Here is an 11,128-nt window from a genome sequence, read left to right as displayed (position 1 = left end):
CCCCCCCCCCGCCCTCCCTACTGCCAACCAACTGACCGCTTTCCTCGAGAGTAGCCCGACTCTTTTTTTGCCCCGCAGGCTAATATACTGGCTGACCTTCGCCGTGGGCCGCTCCTTCCGAGGCTTCGGCTACGGCCTGACGTTCCTGCCGCTGCTGTCCATGCTGGTGTGGAACCTCTACTACATGTTCGTGGTGGAGCCCGAGCGCATGCTCACTGCCTCCGAGAGCCGCCTGGACTACCCGGACCACGCCCGCTCCGCCTCCGACTACAGGCCCCGCCCCTGGGGCTGAGCCGCTCCGCCCTCTTGCCCTCGGGCGAGCGGAGTGGGCTCAGGACTCGGTTCTGAGCCTGGTGTGGGCCCGGACTTCGCCCCCAGCCCTGCACCTTGGTGGGAGGAACCCTGCTGCCGCCCTATCCAACCGGAGAGCTCTCCTCTGGCCGGTGCCGCCCTTCACTTCCTGGGCCCAGGTCAGTTATAGGGGACGGACTTAGTTTACCTGCAGGGAAATAAGGGGGAGGGGCGTGTCCCTTAAGAACGCTGAAAGCATATGGCCAGAACCAGGGGAGAGGTATGGTTCCTTCTTGAGCAGACTCCTTGCATGGCCACCAGGGCTCACTCACGCTGGAGTCAGCCCCACTCCCCAGCTTCCAGTGAGGCAGGGCAGAGCCACAGCCAAAACCCTGACCAATCCCATGCTGGTTGTCTAAGCAGAGGGCCTCATGGAGACTGGAAATACCGAGCAGGCCTAAGACAGGCTAGGCAGCAGATCAAATAGGACTTTCGCGTTTGGCGAAAACCTTCCTGGGGGTCTGAGTTCAGGACCCTCTGTGGCTGGCTTTAGGGCCCTTTAGCCTCAGTCAAGACTATCACAGCTGCCCCAGTCTACAGAGGTTGCCTTCTCCCTTTCAACCTATTAGGCCTCTGTTACTTCCCTAAACTGCCCCCGAAGTCACTCCTCTCCCATAGGGAGGCGCAGGCAGGGAAATCTGCCTCCCAAGAAGGGGGTTGGGTTGGTTGTGTGTGTGTGTGTGTGTGTGTACGCCCACATATTTGGTGTCTGGTGAGTGGCTGGCAGGCAGTGCTGATGTTAACGCGGTGCGAGTGTGCGTCTAACAATAAATTACCACCACAGCCCTTGTGGGCTCTTTTCCTGTTTGTCTACCCAGTGTGTCTCTCCCGTTCGATTCAAACATGTACCAGCTCCACATGGGAGAGGGTGGCTGGCAGAGACCTTGGTTTCATGGAGGAAACGGAGCCTCAGACAGACACTTGCCTTCCAAGCCCATCTCTCAGCCCGTTGATTCTCTGGAACCAGACCCAGAACAGCCCAACAAGACTCACACATCAAGAGACTGAAGCCCTGTGAAAAAAATAAGTCTTATTTCTTACCCTCCAGGGCAGCCAGCCAGCCATTCAAAAGGACTCTCAGCTAGGTCTGTGCGTCCCATCCAAGGGAAGCAGAGAGAGATTCAGGAAGGCAAGACCACAGGGACCTTTCCTTTAGCAGGAGCCCTGGTCCTGGCCCCTCCCCAAGGGATGAAGGAAGCCCCACCTGAGGATCCCCAGGAAGTTGACACTGGTCTCTGAGGTTCCAAAGAAAAGTCAGATGGGAGAAGGGAGGGGCTGGCTGGAACAGTGACTCTCCCACCTCCAGAGGCTAGAAGTACATCAAGACAGGTTCAAGCTGGGTGTGGTGGACCACACCTGTAATCCCAGCACTTTGGGAGGCAGAGGCAAAAGGACTGCCTGAGCCCATGGGTTCAAGACCATCCTGGGCAACTTGGCGAGACCTCATCTCTACAATAAATCAAAAAATTAGCTGGCCGTGGTGGCGCATGCCTGTAGTTCCAGCTACTTGGAAGGCTGAGGTGACAGAGTAAGACTCTGACTAAAAAAAAACAACAACCCCCCCCCACAGGTCCAGTCAAGTCCTTCCCTCTCCACTCCCTCGAGAGTGGACCTCAATTTATGGACTGGTACTCTGAGTACTGCTTATGGCGCAGCAGCAGAACCAGGCCTCCACCCAGCAGCATGAGCCCTGGGGCCCCAAGGGCCACTGCCATGATGCCCAAGACTAACGGGGACAAGGCATCCACTGGAGGAGAGCCCACACCCAGAAGCATTGACCTAGAACAAACAGAGAGAGAGAGGTAAGCAGGCTTAAGAGGGAAGAGACCCAGGTTTCTCTACTTCAACCCTCCCATCCCCTGGCCTGGGCCCTGGCTCTCACCAGCTGAGGTAGTGTTGGTCCCAGTAGCCAGGGCCTGTGGAAGCTCCGAACGTCAGATTGAAGGCGCAGAAGTTCTGGGACCCAAAGAAGGCTCGGACAATGGGTGACTGCGGAAGAGGGTATTCCAAGGTGGGATGAAGAGGGGACGCATGGCAGGGCAGGGCAGATTCTCGGCCTCCTTGCTTCTGGGAGTAAGCCACTGGTCGCCACTGCACAAAGCCAGATGGGAGGGAGCCCCACAGCAGCTGGTCCAACTGGGGAGAAAACCAAACCCGGCAGGGTGAGAAGGACCAACTTCTATCCAACCTCTTCTTCCCCACCTCTTCCAGCTCCACCTGTCACTAGTAGTGACAGGCAGTGTATTGAGGGCAGCAGGAGCCCTGAGTTCAGACAGAGCCTCCATTTCTCCTCTGTAAAAAGGGGCAGTTGGACCGGATGAGCACTGAATTCTTTCCCAGCCCTGCAAGTCTGCACTGAGCTCCCTCCTCTGGCCCCAGGTCCTTGTAGATCCCCACCTGCCAGAGCATGAGTCACACCGCACTGCCTTCTGTCTGTCAAACACTGAGGGCAGAGGCTGGGTCAGGTTCATTAGCACAATGCCTAGCGCTTCAAGGAGCCAAAGAGTATTGCTAAATGGTACATGGTTGAATGATTCTCTGAGGTCCTAACAGGGTCCCACCTACATTCCCCACTCATCTGCCTCTCCACTGGAAGCCTGACCTGGAAGACGGCAGGTGCATATTCATCGTCGATGGAGTGCTGCTGCTGCATTGAAGGGCAGTCAGGGCCCTGGCCCAAGGTTGCCACCTCCAGCCCAAACAGGGAGCGGTTTCCTCGGGGCAAAACTCCAACCAGGACCACCTCTAGCTGGCAGGTGTCTGCAGTGTGCAAGAGGCGAGGGGGTTGGGCTGGTCGGCCAGATCTGGAAAAGGCCTGGACCTAGTTTGGAGGAAGCCCCGGAGGGGTGGGAAGCAGTCAGATGCTGGTGTTTGAGGGTCGCCTCCATCACCAACCCCCACCCTCAGAAGTCAGCTTTCTTGAGTTTCTTCTGATTCCCCAACCCTTACCCTGAAGCTCAGGCTGCCATTGGCAAAAGCCCTGGTAGGGTCATTCACCAGGTGGCCTTGAAATGTGGAACTCAGAGAGACAGGATCCAATGAGTTGGTGATGTTGTTCCAGGAGAAATCAGCCAAGGAGTATGGAGGATACGGTTTTCCTGGGGGGTCTGCTGCCGGATCAGACACGTTGGTGCTGTCAAACTCAAGCAGCTGGAAGGTGGGGGTGGGGTGGAACTAGGCTTGCTTCCTCCTGAGTCACCCCTCCCATTTGCCTCCCACCCCCAGGCTCTCATATCTAAGTCTACTCCACCCATTCCCAGTCTTCAGTTCTCCCTTTAATTGGGATGAACTCGCTCCTCTGGGCTCCTCTTGGTCCTCCCCCAGCCTCCTCACCCTGGTAAAGACAAGGGCGGAAGAAAACTGGACACTGTCCTCGGGAAGCACTGTCAGGCCCCCGTCAGGCTCAGGGGATAGCAGGCGGCTCCAGTTGACGCTCAGGGTGCTGTAGGGGCTGTTGGTGGCCACCAGCACCACTGCTGGAGGTCCCAGGCTGCTCCACACATAGTGCAGTGTGGAATTGGTGCCCACTGCCCGGATATGAAGCAGGTTCTGAGGGGGGCCCTCCCAGTCAGGAATGACTTCCAGAGACACCTGGAACACGAAGTAGCAGAGGGTGGAGGGGACAGGATCAGGGAGAGGCACAAGAAAGGTAGAAGCGGGAGGTTGCGGGGAGGGGGCTTAGGACAAGCCGGGGAAAGAACGGGACCCTGGGGTCTAACAAGAGGAATGTATGTGGGAGCTAAGAGGATCCTGCAGATGAAGAAGGGGGTAGGGGGAGAGCCAGGGCCGCACCACGTTGGTAAGGAGGAGGCCAGGGCACAGGGCCGGGAAGGAGGAAAAAAATCCAACACTTGTCTAGACCTGCATCATCCAGGGCAGAGTCTGGGTCCAGACTTCACACTTGTCCTACTACACAATCCGTCTCACCTGTGGCCGTGCCCCACGACCCCCGCTTCCCGCCAGACCGAAGAACCCGCCTCCTGGCAGCCACCCTCCACCACCATCCTTTGCAGTGTCCGACTCCAGCCACCTAGCAAGGCGAGCATTTGCTGAAACCTCTGCGGCTCCAGCCCCAGAGCCCTCACCTGGCGGGTTTCTTCTCCGTGCAGGCCAAATGGGGCGGCAGACAGAAGCAGACCCAAGAAGAGCGTGGGGCCGGGGGCCCATGGCCCCCAGCCCCAGCAGCGAAGCGCACAGCCGCACATGCGCTGCAACTTTGGCTCGCGGAAGAGGCGGCGGAGCGCCACGTGACTCCGACTCAGCTGATCTCGCTCAAGGGCGGGGCCCCTTAAAGAGATAGCCGCCCTTAACGCAGATTTCAGCATGAGTTAGAGAGAAGTCGGAATGGTTGGGAGTATATCATCCCCAACTGGGTTGGCAAGCAAGACATCCTAGCTCAGACGTAGCCATACTCTCAGGCGCTCCTCCCAGGCGGTCCCACTGCACAGTAATCTATTGTGGGTAAGATCCATACACAACACCAACAATGCAACTCTGTGGTAGGAAGGTCCAGAGGAATTTGAAAGAATTCCACGAGATAGTACTTTTTAGTCAATCTAATGTTTTTCGAACACCCAGTTTATTCAGGGTCTTGTCCTGGAAGAGTTCACAACTTTATTGTAAAAAAGATACTTCAGAAAACAGGAAGTGAGAGTAACGGAAATACCTGACAAAAGAGGGAAGTCACAGCTGGTTGAATGCATACTTTTTAGTTTTGCTCAATTTTAGATTTTGACTAATAAATGCGTATAGTACAAAATTCAAGGTACCAAAGAGTATCATCCCTATTCCCCAGCAATCTGACTCCTCCCCTGAGAAACCAGTTTATGTATCCTTTGTATATTCAAAAATGGAAATACAAATTAGTATACATCACAGTGACATCCAAGCATTGTTCTCCAGTTGGCTTTTTCACTCATATGTTGAGGACCACTTTGTATCAATGCCCTTGGAGCTGTCTTTCTCCATGCAGGGTAATATTCCATGGGCTTATTGATTGTATTTTTGCGTCTGGATCTCACTTTGTCACCTAGGCTACAGTGCAGTGGCATCACAGCTCACCACAGGCTCAAACTCCAGCCTCAACTTCCAGGGTAGCTGGGACTACAGGCATGCACTACCAAATACTAAAATATTTTGTACAGATGAGGTTTCACTGTGTTGCCCAGGCTAGTCTTGAACTCATGGGCTTAAGCAATCCTTCCATCTCGGCCTCCCATAGTGCTGGGATTACAACATGAACCACTGCGCCTGGTTCATGTGTCTGTCTAACCAGGATCTTGTTGATGTAGCTAACATTTCACTGTGGCAAACGAATGCTGGAATATCCTTGCCTCAACCATGGAGAAATGCTGAAATGCCAGCATTTCGTATATATTCATAACCAATTCCAAAGGTTAAACACCCAGGAATGGAATAGCCAGGTCAAACTGCCCTTTATGTGAGGTTTACCATTTGAAACTCAACCTCGTGCTTGAGGGTGCACTCATTTCAAGTGTTTACCAAGCTGTATGTTTATATTTCCCTATGAATAAATTTAGCATCTCATGTTTTACTCATTGATTTTTGCTTCACTCGAGCTTTTTATAACCTTTGCTTTTTTTGAGTCAGGGTTTCACTCTGTTGCCCATGTTGAAGTATAGTGATACCACCACGGCTCACTGTAGCCTCCAACTCCTGGGCTCAAGCGATCCCCCTGCATCAGCCTCCTGGGTAGCTGACGTCTCTCTATATTGCCCAAGCTGGTCTCCTGGGCTCAAGCCATCCTCCGGTCTCAGCCTCCCAAAGTACTGGGATTACACGTGTGAGCCACCATGCCCAGCCTCTTTGCCTGTTTTTCTACAGGCCTTTTCTTCCTAAGTGGCAAGTTCTAAAAGTTCTTTAAAGGAAATTAACTCCTGTATTGTTGCAAACATCCTCCCTCCTGTTTGTTTTTGCCATACAAATTTTGTATATAGTTCCCCCATCTCTGACATATTTTAGAACTCATATTTTCCTCTAGTATTCTTGCAATTATTTCCATCTTTCAGCTTCCTGGTATTAGCTTTGTTTAATAAAGTAGGGACTCAGCTGGGCTCGGTGGCTCAGCCTGTAATCCCGCGCCTTTGGGAGGCTGAGGTGAGTGGATTGCCTGAGCCCACGGGTTTGAGACCCGTCTGAGCGGCGAGACCTCATCTCTACAATAAATCAAAAAATCAGCCGGGCATGGTAGCGCATGCCTGTAATTCCAGCTACTCGGAAGGATCGCCAGAGCCCAGCAGGTTGAGGCTGTGGTGGCCGGGAGCGGCCACTGCACTCCAGTCTGGGCGACAGAGTGAGACTCCAACTCAAAAAATAAAATAAAATAAAGTAGGGACTCAATTTCTTTCTTCCAAATGGCTACTCTAGAAATGAACTGTTTCTTCAAAAACTTATTTTTCTTGAGGAAAAAAGTACAGTTGTGTCTCTGTATCTGCTGGTTCCTCATCCACAGATTTAACTAGGGCTTGAAAATATTCAAGGAAAACAACAAAAAAACAGTACAACTATTTACATAGTTTGAAGTTATATAAGTAACCTAGAGATGATTTTAAAGTAATGGAGGATGTGCATGACTTATATGCAGAAGTGGCATGGTAGCATTTAAACACTATGTTAAATTTTAGAGAACAAGTCAGGCGCAGTGGCTTACGCCTATAATCCCAGCACTTTGGGAAGCCAAGGTGAGAGGACTGCCTGAGCTCAGGGGTTCGAGACCAGCCTGAGCAACATGGTGAGAGTCTCTATAATAAATAAAAAAATTAGCCAGGTGTGGTGGTGCACGCCTGTATTTACAGCTCCTTGGAAGGCTGAGGCAGAAGGATAGCCTGAGCCTAGTAGGTCGAGGCTGCGGTGCCCATGAGTGCATGCCACTACACTCCAGTCTGGGCAACAGAGGGATACTTTGACTCAAAAAAAAAAAAGGAGAACAAATAGGGCTTTGAAACCTAAACTGAAGAGTCCAGATCGGTCTAACATGCCAAAAAGGTTCACGTAGGTTTAGAAATAGCAGATATTACAGGTACCAGTAATAGCAGGGAAGACTATAGCATCCAAGAACAGAAACCAAATAGGACCTAGAAAAGGGACAAGTGGGAGGAAGACCCCACAGATGACCAGCTTTTCTTAGGCCCTCCATAATTTCTCAGGTCTTATGGGCAATACTGAATGATCTGATTTGCTTCCTAATTTATTTTAAAAATAGCCCATTGTTTATCTCTGAAGAATTAAAGCCTCGAGGGAATTAACTCTATAAGTAAAGAGGCAGGCGTTTCAGCAAAAGGCAGGCAGGCCTATTTTCAAGCCCCTTGCAGACAAGTAAAAGCTGAGGGCTTTGGACTGAGCTAAGCAGGAAGCTAAAGCCTGGTATGGACAGAGCAGAAAGGGTCTCTAGAGACTCACAAGTCGTTTTCCACCCATACCTCAGTTCAGGAAAGCCAGCTGTAAAAGCATGCATTCTACAGCCAGACTGCCCACCTACGAATTCTAGGTCTGCCATTTACCAGCTCTGTGATCCTTGAATAAGTTACTTCATCTATGCATTAGATTTCCTCTCACAAAATGGGGAATAACATTACAGAGGGTCGTTGTGAGGATCAATCAATGAACACAAGCAAAATGACTGGAACACATCTGTTATACAGCACCTGTCATTCTAACAAGTATTCAACTTACTAAGTTGGGTTGTCAGGGAAGAAATGAACAAGGATGAACATATGACTCACAATGACAAAGGGAGGCTGGAAGGCCCAGAAGCCAAGAGGAAGGACACTGAAGAAATCAAAGGCTGGCTAAACCACCTCTAACATCTCAGGGCCACTACTCAGACTTATTCCCTCCTTGTTTAAAAATAAGGCAAAAATGAAAAAAAAAGTTGTTTTTTTTTTTTTAGTCACAGTGCACACTCCCAGCCACTGCAGCCTTGACCTGCTAGGCTCAGGCGATCTTTCTACCACAGCCTTCCAAGTGGCTGGAGCCATAAGCGTGCACCACCACACCAGGCTAAAAATATGAGATTTAAATATCTTGTTTCTGTTAGCAGGAAAGGCAGAGATCTGACTGTGACACAATACTGGCATGAGAACAAGCCAGAAAGCCAAAATATAGACTGTCAGAAATAACCTTGAGAGGGCAGAAAGCTCCAGGTAAGGTAGGGAGAATTCTGGAAAATTACACAAGAGATGTTATATGTCCTTTAGGACAAATGCCAGAGCCCTGGGATGGAGTGGGTGCTGCTCTACATATAACCGCAGGTGGGAAACACCCATGGTGTAGACAGGTTCCTCTTGTTCTTTGGGTGGTGAACGCAAAGTGATGCTTCATAAGCTTTACAGTATTATCCTCTGAATGCCAAAAGCATCTTACCAAGATCTATGGAGAAGTCTGGAAAACACCCTTTCAAGAAGACAAACAGACTGACCTCATTTCAGTCTCTTCCCTCCCCAGTAAAGTTTTCTGCCTCTCTCTGCCAGGAAATAGAGATATGACCCACGGTTGAAAAACACATAACAACTCTCTCAAATGACTTAGATTTAATCATCGGAAGCAAACTAAATGGAAACCTTACAATAGAGAAGAATTACATGTCAGTGCCTTTTGGAAAACTCAGCTGGGACAGAAAAGGATTGGGGGCTGCCCCTCAACCCGATCCCTTCCAAACAAAGACGTCCACAGTGTCCCTGGCACTCTGGCTCAGGAAAGGGGGAGACTCTTGCTGGTTCTGTGTGTTGAAGTCACCTTGCCCAGCACTCACTCCTGGCCAGCATCAGGAGCCCCACCTTGCCGGTTTTGGTCATCGCCCTTCTTTTTGTGGCCTGAGACAATGTCATCAATCCGTAGCAGCAGAACAGCCGTCTAGGAGAAAAACCACAGAACTCAAAGAGGTCAGCAGAGAAGGAAAGGACACTGTTTTCTTTTAGACCTATCACCTAGCTCCTCCCACAGAATTACCATTTTATCTAAAATCTGCCTTTTCAGAGTCTTGAATGTAAAATGCCTCAGTTTGGGGATGGAATTCCTTGGAGACCTTAGAGGAATACTCTGCCTTTTACTTGTTTATTTTCTCCCTTTAAGACTAAATCAAACACAGTGGTTTCTGGTTATCTGAAAATAAACAGCAAGCAGTGTCTCAGGATATCTCACCTCCACTGCTGTCTTATACGTCTGCAGCTTCACAGCCAATGGCTCCCATATGCCCAGTTCCTTCATGTCCACTAAAGTACCCGTCTCACCATTTACGCCCCAGGTCTCACAGTTCTCCTGGGTGTGCTTGGCCTGCAGTTAAAGCAAGCAGAAATAGTTAAAGGGGGAAAATACTGAGAACAAGTATGTTAATAGGGAGCATCAGATAAAAAAAGTAAACCCAAAATACTGGACCAGTACAGAAGGAACAGGGGAAATGGCAATGACAGCAGACAAGTAAAAGATTAAAAGAGAATGATTTTAAGGGAACAAACTATAAGGAAACCTTGAACAGACAGATATGAGCCATCCCCTTAATCCCAACACAGCTTTCCCTGCCCCATCAAGACAGCAGCATAGAAAGAAACTTACCCGAAGGGAGGTAAGTAGACGGATGGTGCTGGCCCCACAGTTCTGGATCAAGGTTCGAGGGATGACCTCTAGGGCCTGCGCGACAGCTCTGTATGGCCACTGTTCCACACCAGTCATGGCCTTGGATTTTTCTGTCAAGGCGTGAGCCACAGCCATCTCAGAGGCACCACCACCTGGCACAAGCTGAGGGTCCAGGAGAACATTACGACACACTTGCATGGCATCCTGGAGGTTGCGTTCCACTTCCTTGGAGAAGCAAACAGACAGTATGAAGCCAAGGTTCAACAACTCACGGGGAAATCAAAGGCACCAAAAGGACATGCTATCAAGGTTGGGAGACCAAGAAGGGCAACGGGGAAAGGTCCTTGGAGCCCCTGTTGGGCAGGGAAGAACTCATAACTGCAAGAGGGCAGGCAGCATCACCCCAACCATGAAGTTCGATCTTTGTCCATTACACTAGGTAGAGCTATACCCTATTTCACCCCTTCCTAGTTGTGTCCTTTAGTAGGCTGGATGATGTCATGGAAACTCTCCCATTTACTAGCTCTGTGCCTTTGGGAAAGTTACTTGCCTCAATGAGAAAAAAAAAAGTAACAGTCATATAATTTCAAGTTAAAAAGTAAGGAAGCAGTGGTTGCCAAAGAGGAGGAAACAAGCGTCTTGTTCAATTGGTACAGTCTCAGTTTTGTTTTCTTTTCGAGTTGGAGTCTCGCTCTGTCACCCAGGCTGGAGTGCAGTGGTATGCTCATGGCCACTGAAGCCTCAACCTGCTGGCTCAGGCAATCCTTCCACCTCAGTCTTCCAAGCAGCTGGAACTGCAGACGAGCGCCACCACATCCAACTAGTTTTTTTAATTTACTGTAGAGACAAGGTCTTGCCAAGTTGCCCAGACTGGTCTTCAACCCCTGGCTCAGGTAATCCTCTCATCTCCACCCCCCAAAGTGCTAGGATTACAGGCATAAGCCACCATACCTGGTGAGTCTCAGTTTTATACAACAAAAAGTTCTGTAGATTTTTGCACAAGATTGTGAATATAGCCAGCGTTACTAAAGTGTTTGCTTAAAAATGACTAAGACAGCCAGGCTTGGTGGCCCAGCCTGTAATTCCACGCCTTTGGGAGGCCGAGGTGAATGGATTGCCTGAGCCCGCGGGTTCAAGACCCACCTGGGCAACTTGGCGAGACCTCATCTCTACAATAAATCAAAAT

At 50.3% G+C, this 11,128-nt stretch overlaps 3 protein-coding genes across 4 annotated transcripts in view; 1 reads left to right on the top strand and 2 right to left on the bottom strand.

Annotated features, from left to right (window-relative positions):
* Nucleotides 1-387, top strand: part of TMEM79 (transmembrane protein 79) — an 8,991-nt gene extending 8,604 nt beyond the window's left edge. Inside the window, exon 5 of the mRNA XM_021712840.1 lies at nt 79-387. Coding sequence (XP_021568515.1) covers nt 79-292 — 214 coding nt within the window. The 3' untranslated portion in view covers nt 293-387. The remainder of the gene's footprint in view (nt 1-78) is intronic.
* Nucleotides 388-1,918: 1,531 nt separating this feature from the next.
* Nucleotides 1,919-4,559, bottom strand: GLMP (glycosylated lysosomal membrane protein). 2 transcript variants are annotated; one of them, XM_008059122.2, is made up of 6 exons: nt 4,437-4,559; nt 3,685-3,942; nt 3,301-3,501; nt 2,954-3,172; nt 2,234-2,487; nt 1,919-2,130 (listed from the first exon to the last, which is right to left on the bottom strand). In XM_008059122.2, the coding sequence occupies exons 1-6, from the start codon at nt 4,554-4,556 to the stop codon at nt 1,965-1,967; spliced, it is 1,218 nt and encodes a 405-aa protein (XP_008057313.1). In that variant the 5' UTR covers nt 4,557-4,559; the 3' UTR covers nt 1,919-1,964. The 2 variants fall into 2 exon arrangements, with proteins under 2 accessions (XP_008057313.1, XP_008057322.1); XM_008059131.1 differs by having other exon boundaries at nt 1,925-2,130; nt 2,234-2,340.
* Nucleotides 4,560-8,885: 4,326 nt separating this feature from the next.
* CCT3 (chaperonin containing TCP1 subunit 3) overlaps nt 8,886-11,128 on the bottom strand; it is a 14,351-nt gene continuing 12,108 nt past the window's right edge. Inside the window, exons 6-8 of the mRNA XM_008059113.2 lie at nt 9,922-10,167; nt 9,511-9,642; nt 8,886-9,222 (exon numbers count right to left, since the gene is read on the bottom strand). Of these exons, the coding sequence (XP_008057304.1) occupies nt 9,118-9,222; nt 9,511-9,642; nt 9,922-10,167 (483 nt within the window). The 3' untranslated portion in view covers nt 8,886-9,117. The remainder of the gene's footprint in view (nt 9,223-9,510; nt 9,643-9,921; nt 10,168-11,128) is intronic.

Source organism: Carlito syrichta, unplaced genomic scaffold (assembly GCF_000164805.1).
Source record: "Carlito syrichta isolate Samal-C Ts95f unplaced genomic scaffold, Tarsius_syrichta-2.0.1 Scaffold90671, whole genome shotgun sequence".
Taxonomy (NCBI): Eukaryota; Metazoa; Chordata; class Mammalia; order Primates; family Tarsiidae; genus Carlito; species Carlito syrichta.
This window is presented reverse-complemented; position numbering and strand designations above follow the sequence as displayed.